The sequence below is a fragment of the Nelusetta ayraudi genome, unplaced genomic scaffold (assembly GCF_046127955.1).
Source record: "Nelusetta ayraudi isolate G7.1 ecotype Tasmania unplaced genomic scaffold, CSIRO-AGI_Nayr_v1 ptg000063l, whole genome shotgun sequence".
Lineage (NCBI taxonomy): Eukaryota > Metazoa > Chordata > Actinopteri > Tetraodontiformes > Monacanthidae > Nelusetta > Nelusetta ayraudi.
In genome coordinates, this window is record NW_027466113.1 from 2,923,758 (window position 1) to 2,943,202 (window position 19,445).

The window sequence follows — 19,445 nt, forward strand, 5'->3', positions numbered from 1 at the left end:
TATTACTGTACACAGGTAAACCAAATAACTCAACTGAAGCCATTGTGAGCGGCATGCACATGTAAAAGTGGCTCTCACAGTAGGAAAATTGGTTTTATTTATTTATTATTATTATTATTATTATTATTATTATTATTATTATTATTATTATCATTATCATTATTATTATTGTTAGTAGTAGTAGTAGTAGTAGCAGCAGTGGTAGTAGTGAGTGAACGATTTATGTCATGACACTACATACTCCGACACCGTAGGTGGCGGTGTGCACCAGTTAGCTGTAGTCCGCCAAAATCCGTAGAAGAAGAAGCAGCGGTAGCAGCAGAAGAAGAAAAAAAAACAGACGACGAAGAAGAGGAAGCAGCGCTTCAACGTGGGAACGCCGACTTAACGACTCATTCTTACTAAAATGAGGCCAGGTAATGTCCACAATTTTTTTTCGACAGTTAAAAATAACGTTGCAATTTGTGCTCTCCGACTCTCTGATGTTAGGATTGTGAACGCTTACCCTTAATACAGATTGCACATATCGACTCCACGTGTTGCGCACCACATTTATCAGAGTAGTTCTCCGATTCCGCACTGTATATCGACTATGTATATGTGTTATAGATAGAAGAAAAAAAAACATCTCCACGTGTCTCTAAATGTGTTACTTGTGTCATTATTATACTCATTAGGTTGTTTAGGGTTGCGAGAAGTTAAGGGTATTTTATTAAGCGAAAGGTTAGTACGTCAACGTTAAAAATGAACGTGCGATATGATGGTGGCATATGTGAATATATTGCCCTCATTGTTGTTCGTACAAGTCGTAGTTGTTTGACCATATTAGTATCGAAATCCCTTAGACTGCTCTTAAGAACGCAAACAAACGAGGGTGAAAAAAAACAACACGTGTCGAGTCGACCATGCGCAATGGACCGTATTCACTTAGCGGCCATCTTGCGCATGCGCCAGCAATGGAGTCGCAGCGCTGGCTAGCGTGGTTGCGTGTTACAACGAAATGTTGGGGGGGGAAATGAAGCGGTTATCAGCAAATCCGAGCTCTGTCCCACCAATTTATTTTGACCCAAATGGCCAATGGGCAGGACGCAACGTCAACTAAATGGACAACTTAAGCTGTTGTGACAAATGGAATGAACATTTATGAATCCCGCGTGGTGAAATTGCATGTTGCAGCAGCAGGAATTTTATTTGTATCTTTCTGGCTGTGCCAGACGGGTGTGTGTGCTCGCTTATATACATTACATTATATACATTACCGTTCAGAAGTTTGGGGGTCACCGACTCATTTCTGCCTTTAACTCCATTATAACCACCTTCAAGAAATAATCTACTGGAATGCCGTAAGAACATTACTCTTGCAGGAAAACCAGTCAGCATGGGCTAGTGAACACGACTTTAGAGAATCCATTTAAACTGTGCAATATATGCGGCCATCTTTTCAGAAGTTGACTGCTTTAAAATTGCTAAAAAGAAAAAGCTTTGTGCTCTAATCTCACTTAGTTGTGTTGAGCTAAATCATCTAAAAGTAAACACAGCATCATTGTTAATTTTTAGACTCTTTAAAACAGCTGACTTTTAGTTTGTTCACACAGAATTTTACACACTTGGAATTCTCTCAGTCACCTTGATTTAGACATTGGAAATGGTTGTCATTAAACACTAAAATCTTCCCATACTTGTTCAGCACATCTAGGTTGATTTTTGTGTACTCCCAATGATCACAGAGCGTTCAAGATCATTATTTAAGAATAAAACTGGTGATATTGGAGTTCATTGCAGAAATGAGTCACTGACCCCAAACTTAAGTGTGTGTGTGTGTGTATGTATGTAAGTCTACGTGTGTGTGTGTGTGTGTGTGTGTGTGTGTGTGTGTGTGTGTGTCTTTGTCTTTGTGTCCTGTCTGTAGGACTTCCCATTTATTTATTTTTCTTTTCCATGTTCTTCTTCCAGGTTTCAGCCCTCGTGGAGACAGGGGGGGACGAGGTGGATGGGGTGGAGGAGGAGGACGAGGAGGATTCGGTGATCGAGGTCGAGGAGGATTCGGTGATCGAGGTCGAGGAGGATTCAGAGGAGGAAGAGGTGAGACTGGAGACGATAATCGAGCGTGTTTTCACAAACGGTCACAATCAGTAGTGACATCTCAACGATCGTTTTGCCCTTTGTCATTTCTTTTTTTGAGTATCTGCCAACGCTGAGCCAATGATCCGATAAAACAAACAAAACATCCAAGATGTATTTTTTTGTATTTTATCATGACAATCAAGTTTCAAGTTTTGTTATTTAGTATAAATTCAAACCAAGGAAACAAAATCTCTTTATAGTGGTTCTTTTAGCTGCTGGCTTCACATTAAGTTGATTGATTGATCAAATTATTAATTTATTAATGAACATGGGGCGACCATGCAACTTTTTCATGTGCACACACCTGAATTATCTTTTGCAAAGGCTTACTCACTGCTGAAATGTTCCATTAACATCGTAATTGATATATATCTGAGAGAGAATTGATTAAAGTGATTGCAACTAATTAAACATGATGAAGTCCATTTGAGCAGGTCTTTTTTCTTTTCTTTTTCAGGCGGATTCAGTTCCCCAGATGGTGGTGGATTCCGGGGACGTGGGGGTGGAAGAGGCACTCCCAGAGGAAGGGGGGGCCGAATGGGGAGGGGAGGAGGCAGAGGAGGGTTTGGAGCAGGGAGGAAAGTTTTGGTGGAACCACACAGACATGAAGGTATGTTTCCCCTGGCCACAGTTGTTTGTAGATTATGAGATGATGAAGAGTGTTTTTTCGTTGTTTTTTTTTATCGATGTTGCACCAGCAGATTGTGTCAGCTGGATGCTCCCGTTTTTTGTTTTTGGTCAGTTCTGATCCGACTGATGCGGATGTATGACATGATATCAATGCTGATAATTCTTAATGAGGGACGGATCCTAAGCAAGGTTTTCTCTAAAAACAGAGCTACTGCTAAATGCTATAAACCAGACTGAAGTAATATGATAAACCTAATCTGTAGTATTTTAAACTTTCAAGACAAATATAAATGTCAAATGTAGTCAATGGGGAAAATCTTGTCCTCTGTCCCCAGGAGTGTTCATTTCCAGGGGTAAGGAAGATGCCTTGGTGACAAAAAACATGGTGGTTGGAGATTCTGTGTATGGAGAAAAGAGGATCAGTGTGGAGGTGAGAATGTTTGTATTCTGTGTATATATATATATATATATATATATATATATATATATATATATATATATATATATATATATATATATATATATAAAAATAAAAATGCATTCTGCATGTTAAGGAAATTTAGAGTGGTATTGAGCAACAATCAGAATGATGATTGTCCTCCTGAACGGACAATCAGAATATTAATAGGTATTTTGCACACTGGTTATAAGAATAGCATTAGATGCCCAGGTGATGTATGAAACCATAGTGTGTCATGCATATGGTTAAAACACAAAACAAAAAAAACCCACCTTTGACTGAATCACGTGGTGTTACTTCGCTTTTGTAATGATGCAGTTAGCAGGCGACAGCAATGCTGCTTTTAGGGGTCGCTTGAGAAAATCATACAAGTGAACTGGGAGTGTTTGTTATGCAGCTCTTGGAGTTTAGAAAACATTTAGAAATTAGATCACGCCAGTTTCAATTGACTTTGCAATTTTAGCGTGCAGCCCTGTTATGTGTACATTTGAAATGTGTTTAATTTTTCATAAATTAGCCTTCAGTTCTAAATTATTTCTAGCAAAAATTTGTTGAGTTGGACTTTCACATTAAGTTAACTCTTTTATTTCAACACCGTGTTAGGAAGGTGAGACTAAAATTGAATACAGAGCCTGGAACCCCTTCCGCTCGAAGCTGGCCGCAGCCATCTTGGGGGGAGTGGACCAGATTCACATCAAGCCGGGGACAAAGGTCATGTACCTGGGTGCTGCCTCGGGCACAACAGTGTCCCACGTTTCTGATATAGTTGGACCGGTAAGTTCGTATTGACTGGAGTTAAAATTGTGTCATGATTACATTATCGTGTTTACAAACAGAATAGAAAAGTAGAAGCCTTTATCAATCCCACCTTGGGGAAATTCACATAATTGCAGCACCAATGTGATGTAAAAGAAGGAAAATCATATTAATTAATGATAAAGCAGTAAAGAAAAAGAAAAAAATATTTATAGAGTAAGAAAGGAGAAACAAGACATTTTCATCATATGGACAGTTGGATTACAGGCTATGTACATAATATTGACAAACGAGTGTTTAATTGCATACATACATTTTTTTTTCCTTATCACAGGAAGGTTTGGTCTATGCAGTGGAGTTTTCCCACAGATCAGGTCGAGATCTTCTCAACGTGGCAAAGAAGCGCACCAACATTATTCCCATCATCGAAGACGCACGGCACCCGCACAAGTACCGCATGCTAGTCGGTAGGTTTTCTCTCTGGCACAAATACGACTACAAGCTTACATTGTGCAAAAAAACAAAACAAAACCCTCCTGTCCTTTTACTTGTGTTACAATCCAGTGGATAATAAGTTAATGGTCAAGTTATTCACAACCAACAAAGTGGCTTTTCAATCCAGTTTACTAATTCTTAACGCAATAATATTTCTGAATGTGGAGGATCTGGGCGGCTGAGCCTTCTTGTGCCATACCAGAGAAATTAATATAACCATCTTGACTTTAGTTACCAACTTCACTGTCAAACTTTAAAACGGTGTCTTTGCAAGATGTGGTTGTGTCATCAGCCAAACTAAAACTGTCAAGTTGTGAACAATTTGTCTACCATGTGAGGTTTTATAGAATCAAAAATTTCTCTCAACTTTTGTTAAGGTGCTAGTGCCCAGGAGTTTAACATTCCCTTAAGGTAGAGGTTGACCTCTATAGATTTTTTTGTCTTTTTCTTATTTTGTGGCCGTATTCGTTTTTTCTCCGTCCACTTGAATGACTTAAATTTTTATTAATTTGTTTGTTTGAATGTGTTGAATAAATATTGCTAAGATTTTAATTTTCCTTTCATGATATTATGAATTAACTTAAATTAGCTTAAAATGGCTTTAATTCATGACCAAAAAATGTCAATTGGAAATCATTACAAAAGCCGTTTTGATCCCATATTCATCCTACATAAAATAATGCATTTCATTTGGATATTGGTCTATTTTTGTATTTTTCCACCAGGTGGTGCCATTTCCTTAAATTGCAGTGAAATTTCTCACACTACTACTTGCCAATTAAATGTGTCACTGCTGATCTTGGGTTGTGTGTAATAATTCTAATGAAACTTCCTTTACATTCAATTGATCAAAAAAAATATGCTTTGTTTTATAAAAGACTGCAGAGTGAGTATTGGAATTCATTTCCAAGTTTAATTGTGTGGTTTGACTCCCAGGCAATTGTGCGTTATTAAGAGTTTTGTGATCTGATCTGTCCTCTGATCACCTCGAGTGTCAAACTTTATTTCCAGATGGTGTTTCATTTTTTTATTTATTGTACCGATTTGACTTTCTTTAGGCATGGTGGACGTTATATTTGCCGACGTTGCCCAGCCTGACCAGACGAGAATTGTTGCTTTGAACGCTCACAACTTCCTGAAAAATGGAGGACACTTTGTTATCTCAATAAAGGTACGTTGAGCGTCAGAATGGAGTCAGTTGCATGATATTTATGAAAATGGCAGTTGTAGAAGTGGATCTAAAATCTGAGTTGATGGTGAAAGACATTTTTGCCAATTATTTATTTATTTTTTACATTTTTCTCGATTTTCCAAACCTTTAGGCTAACTGCATAGACTCAACTGCAGCTCCAGAGGCAGTGTTTGCTGCAGAGGTGAAGAAAATGAGCGCTGAAAACATGAAGCCTCAAGAACAACTCACTTTGGAGCCCTATGAAAGAGACCACGCTGTGGTAGTGGGTGTCTACAGGTACTTGACGGTTTGGCGTTTTTGTATAGGTCATAGTTGTACTTTTTTTTTTTTAATGCAAATTGCTCAACTATTGTCTGTTTCTCTCCTTAGACCACCTCCTAAGCAGAAGAAATAAATTGCTGTCACCGGGAATCTGTGGACCACCATACATGTACAATGGAATACTTCTGTTGGTTTTTCTGTTTAATTTTCTTGTGCTATAAACTGTTAACAAAGTTTCAAAGAGTGTATTTTGTTGTATTTTGACCCTTTCTGTTCAAAACGTTTTACTTAATAAACATTTTAATACTTTTATGACTAGACCTTTTGTAAAGACAGGATGAAATTATATAAGTTCCAAATGGCAACAAAACGATCCCTCCTGGAAATGATCAAAGGGACAATATCGTTGGCCGTCAACATAGCTGTATATCTACACTCGTTAATCTTGCAGTAATCATGCACGCACGAACGCATTCTGTACATACAGTATATGTTTGAACATATGCGGTATAGCTTGATAGTCAAGTAAGTAGTAGCACTAGTAGTGTGTGGTTTAATATGCTGTTGCATTACGTAACGGATTTGTGTCCAAACCTTTACCACAGCCCTCCTTATGGGCTTGCCAGGGATGCTACTGTATACCTACCATGCGTCTGGGATGCTTATATTTTGGCAGCCATTTTGTGGGATTTTCTTGAGCGCGTGAGGTCGTGTACTTAGCTTGATACCGGGAGTGCGCCCCTTAGTGCGGCCAATATTTTTGCTTGGCGACGCTAACATAACTGCCGGGATGGCTAACCATCGCTAGCTGTTCGCTGCACATGCCAACATATACTTAGTTTTTTTTTTTTCCTCTCCCCAAACTGTGATTGACCGACTATTTTCCGGCGTCTCACCAGCCGGTGGTGTTGCCGTCATGCGACCGACGGTGTGCGGTCGGTCTAAACCCGTTCCCGAGTGTTGCATTAAATTGGCAATCTCGGCTGATAGCGCACTAGCCCGGCGTTAGCTTTTGCCGTTAATGTGACCAAAGTGACTTACTTGATTCAGCACTCGACTCGACGACGCTATGTTTTTTTACGGCTTCTGTCTGGAATATTCTAAGGCAAATGCAAAGTGCCATAAGCGCTTGCCGTAATTGTTAACGACATTATGGCATTCGTAGTTTAGGCGGCAATGCTGCCCACGTCGCCTTAGGCAGGCAGGCAGGCAGGCAGGGCACGGGTTAGCTGTGCCACCCCGGCAATCTGTTTCCATCGACGACCTGCTTCTCTCTTTTTTCCTTTTTTTTTTTTTTTTTTTTTTACACTCTTCCACCTCATCCGGAAATTGATCTCGTTCGGGAGATAGTCCCTGAAAATACTTGGGATTTCTGCTGTGGAAGAGAGTCGACTGACCCAGGGGAGGGGGCTCGGTTCGTTCGTTTTTGGACATTAGGGGGGGAAAGACTTCCGATCATGGCTGCTACACGGAACTCGGTTCGACATACCGCCTGAGGTAAGAAATACCTTGTTGGCATCGCTGCTTTAAAATCAATGGATCGGCGTCGGGCAATTTGCCCTTAAACGCCAACGCGTGTGACTGTAAAATGTGCTGACATCCAAGGCAGTGGAATTAGTGTCTAATTTTTATTTATTTATTTTTTTTTTTGCCCATCCCCTAATTAGTCATCCCCATTAGTCGGCCTCGTGACCATGCCTCTGCTGTATGTAAAGATGAGCAAGGAACGGCTTTTTTCCCCCTATGTGTTCTGAGATTAAAAAAAAAACGAGTCGGTGGTTTAACAAAAAAAAAAAAAAAAAAAAGGGGGCACCAGTTTGGTTGGCATCGTTGAAACGTATATTAGGTTGTCCTTCATTGTGATGGGCGTACATTGACGAATCATTTGGGTGTCGGGTGTTAGTCTTATCCCCAGAAACCGTTATTTCTGGTTAATTTCACGATGGGAGTCGTACGTTACTGCAAACCGATTAGTCACCTTTCCCCCCCCTGAATGTTGGCTAACAAATTGATAGATGCGGGTAAACGTGTTGAGGTGAGTGTAGATGACACAGTTAGTTTAGCCACAGGCTAAAAACGGACGTACGGCACAGCAAATAAGATAGGGAGATGCCCGTGGACGAAGGAGAGAAAAAAAAATCGAGCGTTGAGAGAGGGAGAGGAGATGATTGGATTGGATGTGGCGCTGTTAATATCAAAACGTGTTACTATGGCTCGGCGTTTGGCTTACAGTGGGCTTACTCGAGTGTGTTTTCTGTCAGTAGCGATGGCTAATCGGCAAAACGTGGACAATCGTTGGCGCATCTGTGGCATTTCATTCGCCAAGACCGCTAACCATAATCAGTATTAGACCCAGAAAAGACTTTCCCATAGAGGAACAAGACGGGATCCTCCGTTGTTGACATACCAACCGCTGCACAAGAGAACGATCGCTTAACATACCATTTGACTGTAACCGTGTTACAGTCTATTAGTGGCTAACGCCAATTGCTTGACCTGAAATTGTTGCTGTTTTCAAGGTGTTTTCAAACGTTTCATGGGATCTTTCCTCTAAAACATCGTGATTATCTTGGCTCAACATGAGTATGGTATCCTTAGTGGGATTCTTTTTTTTTTTAGGCCACGTTATTAATTTAAAAAAAAAAAAAAAAAAAATGAAAGAAACGAAAATGCCCCTTAACTCCGCTGGATTGAATGCATATGCTGGCAGTTGGCAGTTTTTGTTTTGTTTTTTTAATTTATGTTTTGTTCTTTTTTTTATCCTTCTGTTTATTTAGAAAGATTGGGGTGAGGTTTGGTTATTTATCATGGAAAATCTGATGCCAGTGGCATGACGTTCGTAGACCATTGCTTGTTTCGTCGGTATGCTAAGTGTCAGTTGCACCATTTACAGTGAACACATTCATCTTGGAGAGTACCTGCTAGGGTACTGATAGCTGTTAATCACATTCTATTTCAGTTTAACCCACCACTTAATTAGATAGCCACTTGGAATAAGTTGTGAAGCACCTGTGTCAACCAGGAGGATGTACTCTTTCAACATTGCTAATTCAGACTGTCACAATTACCCTTGATTTCTGAGATTTGTTTACATTTTTGCTGTCAACTTTGTAAATGGATAAAATGGCATCAAATACATCTGCGATTACAAATGGTGTTTAAAGTAGTGTTCACAAATTTATGGCCTGTTTGCTGCTTTTTTTATACATATAATTTGTTGTTGGGTTTTTTTTTACACAAAAGTCCTTCTTGTAGTAGTAAGTATTGAGTAAGAAAAATAATTTATAAAACTGATTACATTTTGAAGTCAACACAACACTGATGGCAACTTAAAGTTTAAATCAGAGTTGAACTATTTAACCTACTATATGACCTATAACTATGTGACCTATTTAAAGTCAGGTAATTCATACCCATACATGATGGTATCACTTTCTTATTTCTGTTTTAGCATCATTTCCCCCCCCCCCCAAATTTGTAAAATGGCTTATAGAGATATTCATATCTGTGAGCTAATGCTTAACTCAATTCGAAGTATATTTTCCCTAACAGTTTCTGTTTTTTCTGTTATAATAATTAACTCTTTAAAACCTTTAAAAATTCTATCCATCAATTTTCCATACCCGCTTAAGTAGCCTACACAGGAGGCAGTAAGTTGCCCCAAAACAAACTTGGAAGGTTGAGGTGTGCAGCTACTGGAAAACAGAGATGTGGTCACAAAGTTTAAATAAAATGTGGTCCAATGCACATAAGCCCAATTCAGATGTCTGGCTTCCATTTTTAACAACCACTTTGTCTATACTTGGGAGTTAGGTTCTAAAACTGTGGAAATTCTCAAGATAGTGTTGAGGTGTGCATCTGTGAGATCATTCCTGTTTGATGTTATGTCCCTCTATAATCCAACGTTTGCTCACATACTGGGATGTGCTGTCAAACATGCCAAGCAGAGTAGGCAAAGTTGTGACATCAAATGTGGGAACTGTGCAGCAACCTAGAGTCATTCATCGGCCTAAGTGTGCCATTACATTGGAGATCCAACAGCTTCAGCAAAGCATTCATTGCTGCCCCCCTCCATGTCAACTGTAAACAAATTTCTGAAAAGTTCAAAATTAGATGATGATTAGGTGATTTAAACCTTAGATGAGTTAACTGCCGGTGTCACAGTGCTCATCACATTTTCTGGATTTGGTGCTTTACTACACAGTATTTCTTGGTGTAGAATGCAGTGGCAGTTTGTGACTGTGCAATTGTCCTGCCGCATCTTTTCCAGCATCCTGCCTCACTAATCTGCTCTTTTCACCTCACATTGCTGCTGCCTCATCAATCGTCAGTCGCCCACTAGTTTTTCCTATGGCAACTTTATTTCATTCACACAGTTAGACACTTCAATTATGTATTTCCCTGTGGTTGACATACATTGCTTTAATTCACAAAAGTGCTTGTGACTTATAGTTCAGACGCCATAACGCATATCAAGATGGGCAACAGGGCAGTGTGCGCTTTTTGCAGATTGGGGGCCAGTTCACTTGTCTGTTCAGAAACGGGATCTCTGCGTGGATATGCATTTGAAAATGCTTGTTTTTTATGTTTGAACCAACAACCACGTGTACTTTAATCACGCCGTCCTTCTTAAACTCTTCCTTTTATTGTGGCAACATTTATTTTGCCACCAACAATAGGATTTCCCAGAATCAGATTTTCCCACATCCGAGTCAGAAGGACTCGCACTCACATTTCTTCAAAAACCTTGTCCAATCAGTGCTCTGCTCTCTGTTGACGTCACAATCTGTTCTCTGCTCAACTCGCTTGGAACACCAGCTGAGCAGGGACCAAAATGGTAACGGTTGGGAACAGTACATAGTGGAAACGCCCACAAGTCGACCTGAGCCGAGTAGTGCTAGTGGAAACGCGCCCATAGAGAGCGCTCTGCATGTTCCACACTGCTGCCTGAGTGACATATTAATCGTGCAACATCGCTAATCAAATTTCTTACATTTCTTACAGGATGACAATAATGTTAAACAAGACGTAGGTGTCCATAACATGCGTCTTCAGTGACCACTTTCAGGGCTGGCCCAAGCTTCCATGGAGCCCTTAGCAAAATTTGAATCTGTGTCCCTTTAGTACTTCCAATAATACTTAATTTTGATCATTTACGCACCTACTCTAAATTAATTTCATGTTCAACTCTGTCATGACGAAATACACTTGTAAAAACTAGTCGTAGGAACTCTTTGTTGTAGATTGTGATGTGCCATGGAAAGCAAAAAACTGATTTACAAACTTCAAAGAAAAAATCTTTGTTGATGTTGATCTTTTGCAGCTTAGTCAGGAGACGTCAGTTGTGTAGGTTGCCCTGTATTGTTTTGTAGGAGGGATTCCTGTTTCTACTACAGTAACAGTGATGTCTGATTCATTCAGAACACTAAGCTTTGTGTTTTTGTTTACAGACGAAGGAATTGTTTGTCTGGCAGCAGTTTGTGAGTTTTATCTGTCAGTTTCTCTCTCTAATCTAAAAGAGGGAGTTGTTGCATATGGCCTCTCCACCTGTTGTCAGTGTGTCTCTATTTTTGGGTCAAAGAGGGCTGCTCCCGGCCTCGTCACTTTGTGGAACCTCATTAGGGTGCTTGACACATGAATGAGGAACATTGACAGGGATGTTAACTATCCAGAGAAGAAGTACTTGATGGTAGAACAAGGAATAGAAGGAATGGCAAACTGTAGTTTGCAGAAAGTAAATATACCAGTTGCTTTTGCCAAAATGAGCCCACAGCCTTATCAGTAATCACAGAATTGCTGTGTCATGATTTTCTTTGTTATTGTGGGCCATATTTCATGAAATCGAGTTCTTATCCTTTTCTACTAATCACATTGTCTATTATCTTGCCATTGTTTTTGGCTGTGGTTGGTTTGCCAACATGAAGGAGTCCATGGCTGTTAAACTCCTTTATCATAAGGAGAGCTGTCAGTGAAGTGACTATTGTGAGTATGGTTCATTCGAATACCGACTGAATGATGATTACAAACCTATTTGGAATATTGTCATTAAATGTCCCAGTAAATGAATGGGTTCATTGTTCATAGTTCCACTGTCAACCACAATTCTACATACAACATTAATACTACTAAAAAAAATAGAGAAACAGTTGTCAGAGTGTAGCACCCTTTCTGCTAAACTTATCGGATATTGATATGATCAGTTAAGTAGTACAGGGTGTTTTTAATCAGTGTCAGCTGCCTTGAATGAAATAACTGATGCATTAGAGGGGCAACAATGAGATGGCCCCCAAAACACAAATGGTTTTCCAGGTTGAGTCCACTGATATTTTTTCCTCCTCTTTTCTGACTCATTTTTTTTACTGACTGACTGTTGTAGTCTTTCATTTGGCTTGGTACAACACCTCTATTGATGGCATTGTGCGTTACCTGGATGCTACAGAGGTTGCAAAAGTTGTCCAACTCCTCCAGGATGGCACATCAATACGTGCCATTGCAATATTTGTTCTCTTCCAGCACAGTCTCAAAAGCATGGCAGAGATTCCAGGAGACGAGATCCTTAAACCAATAGCAGGATTGGTACTTGCTCTTTTGTGCAAGGAGGAACAGGATGAGCACTGCCGCGGCCCTACAAAATATCCTCCAACGGACCATTGGTGAAAATGTTTTAGACCAAACAGAAGCAGACTCCACAAAGGTGACCTTAAGGGCCTGACTTCCTGTTGTGGGGCCTGTTCTCACCGCTGAGCACCGTAGAACTCGATTGGCATTTGCCATGGACCGCCAGAATTCCCAAGTGTGCCGCTAATGCCCTCTGCTCTCAGTACGTGGTGGTATTTGCTGTGTTTCCACCACAGATGTTCCCTTTGAGTCATACATACCTTTACATTTTTGATAAGCCTTCCCTTCCAAGTTGACCATACAGCACCCAAAGGGTGGAGCTACATCCACTACAACAAGCTGATTGGTCCAGAGAATCGCTTTCGTGAGACTAGTGGGACCGTGTAATCGCAGCTCCAACCATGTTTATATCCCCGGCACATGAGCAAGTTGAAACAAATGAAGCGTTGAATATCCTCCATTGTACTTCTGCGCATTCTGCATTCAGTTTATTGGTGGGCAACAGTAATTTAAAAGAACAAAACAAATGTTTTGCCAGTAAGCATAGGACATAAACACAGCATACAGCGGAGGAAAGTTGCAGAAGAGCCCCTACTGGAGTAAATGCATTGATTTCTTGCAAAAATGATTTTGAAGGTCTGTTAGCTTTGCCATTAGCACAGCCAAGGCTAAATTTGCAGCCATTGGACCGTTGCACCAGACAGGACCAGTTGTTTTGGAAATGATGTAGGACTATTGATGTAAAACAAATTAGCTGAACCTTGGTAAATCTGGTCAACCGTCTTATTTCTTGTATATGATTATTATACACACGCATGGGCAAGTGTGAGTGTTCCGTTAGGGTGATGGATGGAAACACAGGTGTGATTACTACAGTCGTCTGATTACTCTGAGTTTTTGGGTTTCTGACTGCGTGTAAATGGGTCCACTAGTGAGTCACACTGCTGTCTGAGATACAGCCCGCTTACAAAGTAGGTACTAATTTGGCGGTTGAAGTGTTGCATTAAATTATGTACATTCACATGTTGACCATAAGATGTGTTTAGTGTGCGAAATACTGGGGGTTGGGGTGTGTGTGTGTGTGTGTGTGTGTGTGTGTGTCCCATCCACTGAATTATTTGCATATTCCAATATTTGTCAATATTCAGGGGACCAGCTCAGTGGTCTGGTGGTAGAGTGTCCGCCCGGTGACTGGTAGGTTGTGGGTTCGGTCCCCGGCCGAGTCATACCAAGGACTGTAAAAATGGTATCCATTGCGTCCCTGCTTGGCACTCAGTATTCAGGGTTGGAATTGGAGGGTTAGATCACCCAATGATTCCCGGGCGCAGCACTGCAGCTGCCCACCGCTCCCTCAGGGGATGGGTCAAATGGGGAGGACAAATTTCGCATCCTTCGGGATGTGACAATCACTGGGAGTTTAATCTCCACATCCTAATATTGACGGGTATTTCGCACACTGGATGTCTCCATTGCATGACAAACGCAATGCTTCAGAAATCTTGGCAAGTTGCATACACCCGGTAATGCACTGGGGGGAACCCTGAGAAAAGGTCCATATTCTTATTTTAAAAAAAACAAAAAAAACATGGGGTAACTTGTTCTCTCTTTATATCTTGGTCATATGCCACGAGATCCAAATGCAAAGGGCAAACACAATTGTCTTCTCAATGGAGGACGACTGTTGTGTTTTGCCACTTTAAAGAAAGAAGGACAGTTTTTCCTGTCTTTCTTTCTCTCTTTAACACCCATAGATAGCCAGTTTCAGACAGGTACTCATGCAGGTGCTCGATGGTGTGCCATTATTACGAACTATCGAGTTTAATCTTTTTTCTTATTTTTTTCAAATTCTTACTCTTCTTTGTCGCAGTATTTTTATTTTACTTCTGCCGTTTTGTTTTTTGTTTTAATGATGTCAAATCATATTGTTGTCTCTTTCTTCTGAATGGTAAATGTACGACAAATATATAGTGCATTTCTCCACCTTAATGTTGCCCAAATTGCTTTAGAACGGCCTCTCATTCACCCACTCATGCACACATTCAGTCCAATGGTGCAGCTGCTACCATGTAAGCCACTACCAGAGCCATTAGGAGCAATTTAGGATTCAGTGTCTTGCTAAATTTTCACCACAAATCAACAGGTTCTATCTAAACACAGAAGTATTTCCTTGCAACATCCAGAAAAAGGCATGTCATATTCTTCTAAAAGATTTCTTACTCCATTTGGAACACAGTCTTAGGTACAGAATATATATTTTTTGGTAGCATAACGAAATGTATTTCGAATAGGTAATGTTACTTTTGTGTAGGCAACTTAATAATAGGGCATTCTTTTATCTGTGACAAAAAGAAACTGTAGTAGCAGCGGCATAGCAAAGTGTTCCTGAAGAGCAGAATAAAATATGTTGGCTACTCTAACTTAAAAATAAATTAGTGTACTGTTTTTAAAAGCATAATAAAATATTTTTTTATGAAAAACAATAGAATATTTTGTTAAAATAAATAATAAATTGCACTCTTCATTTTTAACTCGGCCTTCCTCCTTATATTGCATATTTCCATGCAAGTAGTTATGGTTGTTCTAGATGGGATTTTATACCCTGGCTTAAAGGAGTTTATCAGCTCTTGATGTCGTTTGGCAAGGGAACCATCGGAAGCATGTAGCAAGCAATACTTTTGGTAACCTGTGGAAGACGGCAATGCACTTTTAGTGTGATCTAGACTAGTGGTTCCCCACAGGTGGAGTCTCTAGAACCACATCTTTTTCCTTATCATGAAGCCGTGACCCAAATTTATTCCACAAAAATAAAAATGCTAGCCCACTTTCTATAATGTGTAATAGATAAATTATTGAAATTATTGTCTGTCCTGCAAAAAAAATATCCTTTAAAAAAAAAATGGGGGGTGGTGGAGGGCATGAGGGACACTGCCCACTAAGCTGCGACCCAATCAGAAAAGCTCCACAACTCACTTTTGTGTCTCGACCCACCAGTTGAGATATTCTGATCTAGACCGGGAAAGTTTTTACACGCCATGCCTGCCCCCCTCCCCAAACAGCATTTGCTTCTGGCCAGGGGCCCCCTTCACAAACCAAAATGAATATGTGACAGAATAAGTAAGAAAAAAGAAAAATAAACCCACCAACTTTTACAAAGTTTTACTGTTACTGTTATATGCTATTCAATAATTGTTATCAATATGTTATCTCACACACACACACACACACACACACACACACACACACACACACACACAAACAAAACGCTAAGAACAAAGTTTTTGACTGGCAGGCAATCATCTAATATATTATTATAGATTATATTTAATAATAAAGATTAACAATATTTATATTATATTTTATAATTATTATTATATTCGGTAATTTGATTCTATTATTTATTAGAATTTTTTTCTTATCTTTTCTCCAAGTTTTTGCACCCCCTTTACCTCCCCCCCAGCACCCTGGGCGGTCCCAACTTTGAAAACCACTGATCTAGACTGCCAACACCAGGAACAGAAGCACATTATCTGCAACCTCTAATCAGCTCTTTTTATTTTCCTTATTTGTCTTTTATTTATTAACTTGGTTCCAGAAGACCGTAAAAGTGTACAATAACAATCTTAATAATATTTTTACATTTGCTGACGACACCAATTATTCAGTGGAAGAAGCTCAACAGATCATTCTGGAAGGTGCAGAAAGCAACCACATTTTTTTCTAGTGTAATTATAACAGCGTAAAACATTTTCATTGAGTATTTATTTGTTACACCATGGTAAATAAGACTTGGAAAACAATTCTAGAGAGTCAAAAGAAAACTTCAAATTCTTGGTTTCACTAAAGTTTTGTCTGGTGAAATGTTGGATTCTGTTTTCTTTTGGGCTAACGGTCAACATTGATACATTCACCCAAGATCACTGCAACAAACATATGGTCTGATAGCCCAGCTAGTCCTAAAACATAGAGAATATTCACAAAAGAAGACCAGGAAAAGGCAAAAATCATTGATGAATGGCCAAAACTGGCCAATAGGTTTAAATGTGCACTACGAGTTGCTGTTCTTGCGTTTAGAATTGTACTAATGCAGCGAATGTTGGCGCTTTAACGCATTAGAATGTAAAACAATTAATGGATCACAACTTTTAGATACTAATGACTCACATGGCCCACATTGCAGTAGCGACTGCTGTTGCATGCTAGTTGCAAACCACCGCTTAACTGCATGAAAGTAATAAAATCGGGGGGAAATACCGGAAAGAGGGCTCTCAGTGTCAGACTGAGTGCTTTTGCTGAACGGCAACCTTCTGAATAAAAACTTTCTAAATTTTCAAGTGGGAGTTTTACCACCCTATGTTGGGCAAATGCATCATAGTTCAGAAAACACATTCATAGGGAATGAATCACACTCCGAATGAATGGTAATGTTTGTTTAAATAAATATATATATATACATATATATATATATATATATATATATATATATATATATATATATATATATACATACATATATATATATATATGTATATATATATATATATATATATATATATATATATATATATATATATATATATATACATATGTATGTATAGAGGGAGAGAGAGAGCGAGAGAGAGAGATACTGGATATAGCCAATATAACATACAGTTTTACGATAGTATCAGCACTTCCAGCTCGTTCACTCGAATTTCACACACTTTCACAAAATGTTTTTTATTGTATGTTTTCATCATCACTCAACATTTTTTCCTTGACTGAACGAGTGCGAGCACAAAGCCTCTTTGTTTTGGTTTTACATGCTGTGCTCAGCTGCACACTCTAGCGGTTAAACTCAATTATTGCCACCACTTTAATTGTCAAATACTCCATTAGACTTCTGTTTGTACACTGATGTTGACAGTCCTACATAATCTGTTAAACCAGTGTTTCACGCATTCATTTCTGCACTAATAACACACAGCAATTTATAATAATAATGTATTATAAAAATATATATTTTATGTAATAAAAAAACACAGAAGATAAAATGATAAAGCACATTGAAAATAGCTACGTCTCCCCTCATGCAGTGTCATATTGTGACAGTGTTGTATCAAATGTCAGACTGCCTCAGTATTCCAATTTTTACATGATTACGTTTTTGTTTTTTTGTTTTTTTTACCTATAAATGGTGGATTATTGGGCTATATATCTTAATATATCTTAGTTGATGCATGGTATTTCTGTTGCCAACTGATCCAAAAACTGTGACCTCAAAACCGTCATGCAAAATCGAACTGTGGATTTTGCGAACCATTGTACTCCTACTATGTGTGTGTGTGTGTGTGTGTGTGTGTGTGTGTGTGTATTCACACTCACACATTCACAGACATAGCATTGGTAGAAATTACAGCTGTTTTAACTACTACTTCATGTTTTTTTTAATCATTATTATCATTATTATTATTATTATTATTATTATTATTATTATTAGTATTATCATTTCAGAATTACTTGCATATCTGTTATGACTTATTTGCCTGCGTCATTCCGGTGTCCTAGTCTCTCCGTCTCTTTGGCACCGCCAAGTGACAAAGGTATGTGAAATGCTGCTCCACTCCTCGCTGAAAAGCGCCCTGCAGTAACAGCATGGTAATTCTGCTCTTCAATCGTTCCTCTGCATCATGTTTACCTAGCAACAAGCATCACTCATGACTGGCCATCTTATTGGTCACTTGAAAACGCACCAGGGACCAATGGCGGGGCTGTTGCCATGGCACAGTGTATAGTTACTGGGTGGAATTTTGCTGCAAGGCACGTGAGTCTGAGAGTCTGCCTGACTCCTTGCGCTGCAATTGTGATTTCTCCCTTCTGGTTGCTAGTTAAGCTAAACATAACAGAGCGAAAGCTTGTCAGTGGTGAGCTACATGTGGGTAATTGCTGTTGCTTATTTATATATTTACACTTCGGCAGCCATTGCACATTTTGGGGGGTTTTGCAAATCATTTCAGAGTATGAAAGCAGCCAACAGAGAATGGTTTGATCTAATTTCACCAGGCCTTTTTTTTTTTTTTTAAACCTGTTTTCTACAAGTATGCTATATTATTGTACTAACTTTGATTGAAGTAAATAATATTGAATCATTTACATACTGAACCAAAATATATCTCCATATATTTTAAATGAAAACTATTCAAATAAAATTTTAAATGGCTATAAATAAGAAGACATAGCGCAGAATAACAACTGTTGTAAAAATGTTTAAGCAAACATAAATGAATTAATATAATTCTCCCATTTAATATAAATGATGCTTACATTAATTCTTCTCAATAATGCTGTGAATAGTTTCAAAAGCAATTAATGAACTATTACATGCACCTCTTCTTTCATAATTCCTTCAAATCACTGATGTCTTTGAATTCTTATCATTGTAAGTAAAAAAAATATACAATTTTAAAAGAGAAATATCCTAAGGCTATTAGTGTATTATGCTTACTCTTGTGCAACGAATATTGTTGAAGCGTGTATGGTAACTAGCTAACTTTACAAGCATAACAGAACTACAACAATGGTACATACAACTAGAGTGAAAACAATTGTACCATGTACCATTTAATTTTTAGGTAGCATTAAAAATTCTATAGTATTATGATCTATATTTCATGTCCAGTATAATGTAATTCAAAATTTGTTTTTTAATTTTTAAATTTCATATACTGACTGTGTAACTCATACTTCTAACTATACTTTTAAAACTCTTAACTAAAAGTACATATAATTTTAACTTTAATAAAGATAAACTTTTCAACGTGACAATGTGTTGTTAACTGAAGACATTCATTTTGTGAAAGCAATTTCATACAGTTGTTATTTTGACCTAACTCAAGATGCATCATCCGCATAACATACATTTACATTTTTAGT

The 19,445-nt window shown here is 38.7% G+C and overlaps 2 protein-coding genes across 2 annotated transcripts in view; both read left to right on the forward strand.

Moving 5' to 3' along the window:
- Nucleotides 1-259: 259 nt before the first annotated feature.
- On the forward strand, nucleotides 260-6,230 carry fbl (fibrillarin). The gene is made up of 9 exons (XM_076041062.1): nucleotides 260-416; nucleotides 1,954-2,082; nucleotides 2,582-2,734; nucleotides 3,090-3,184; nucleotides 3,818-3,988; nucleotides 4,305-4,437; nucleotides 5,524-5,636; nucleotides 5,788-5,933; nucleotides 6,027-6,230. The coding sequence occupies exons 1-9, from the start codon at nucleotides 407-409 to the stop codon at nucleotides 6,049-6,051; spliced, it is 975 nt and encodes a 324-aa protein (XP_075897177.1). The 5' UTR covers nucleotides 260-406; the 3' UTR covers nucleotides 6,052-6,230.
- A 148-nt stretch (nucleotides 6,231-6,378) lies between these two features.
- dyrk1b (dual-specificity tyrosine-(Y)-phosphorylation regulated kinase 1B) overlaps nucleotides 6,379-19,445 on the forward strand; it is a 38,295-nt gene continuing 25,228 nt past the window's right edge. Inside the window, exon 1 of the mRNA XM_076041059.1 lies at nucleotides 6,379-7,415. The gene's annotated coding sequence lies outside the window, so the exon portion shown is untranslated. The remainder of the gene's footprint in view (nucleotides 7,416-19,445) is intronic.

Excerpts from the sequence above, each read along its gene's own strand:
- fbl (XM_076041062.1), top strand. Across the intron at positions 3,989-4,304 it reads TTTCTGATATAGTTGGACCG|GAAGGTTTGGTCTATGCAGT; the intron begins GTAAGTTCGTAT and ends TCCTTATCACAG. Across the intron at positions 5,934-6,026 it reads GTGGTAGTGGGTGTCTACAG|ACCACCTCCTAAGCAGAAGA; the intron begins GTACTTGACGGT and ends TTCTCTCCTTAG.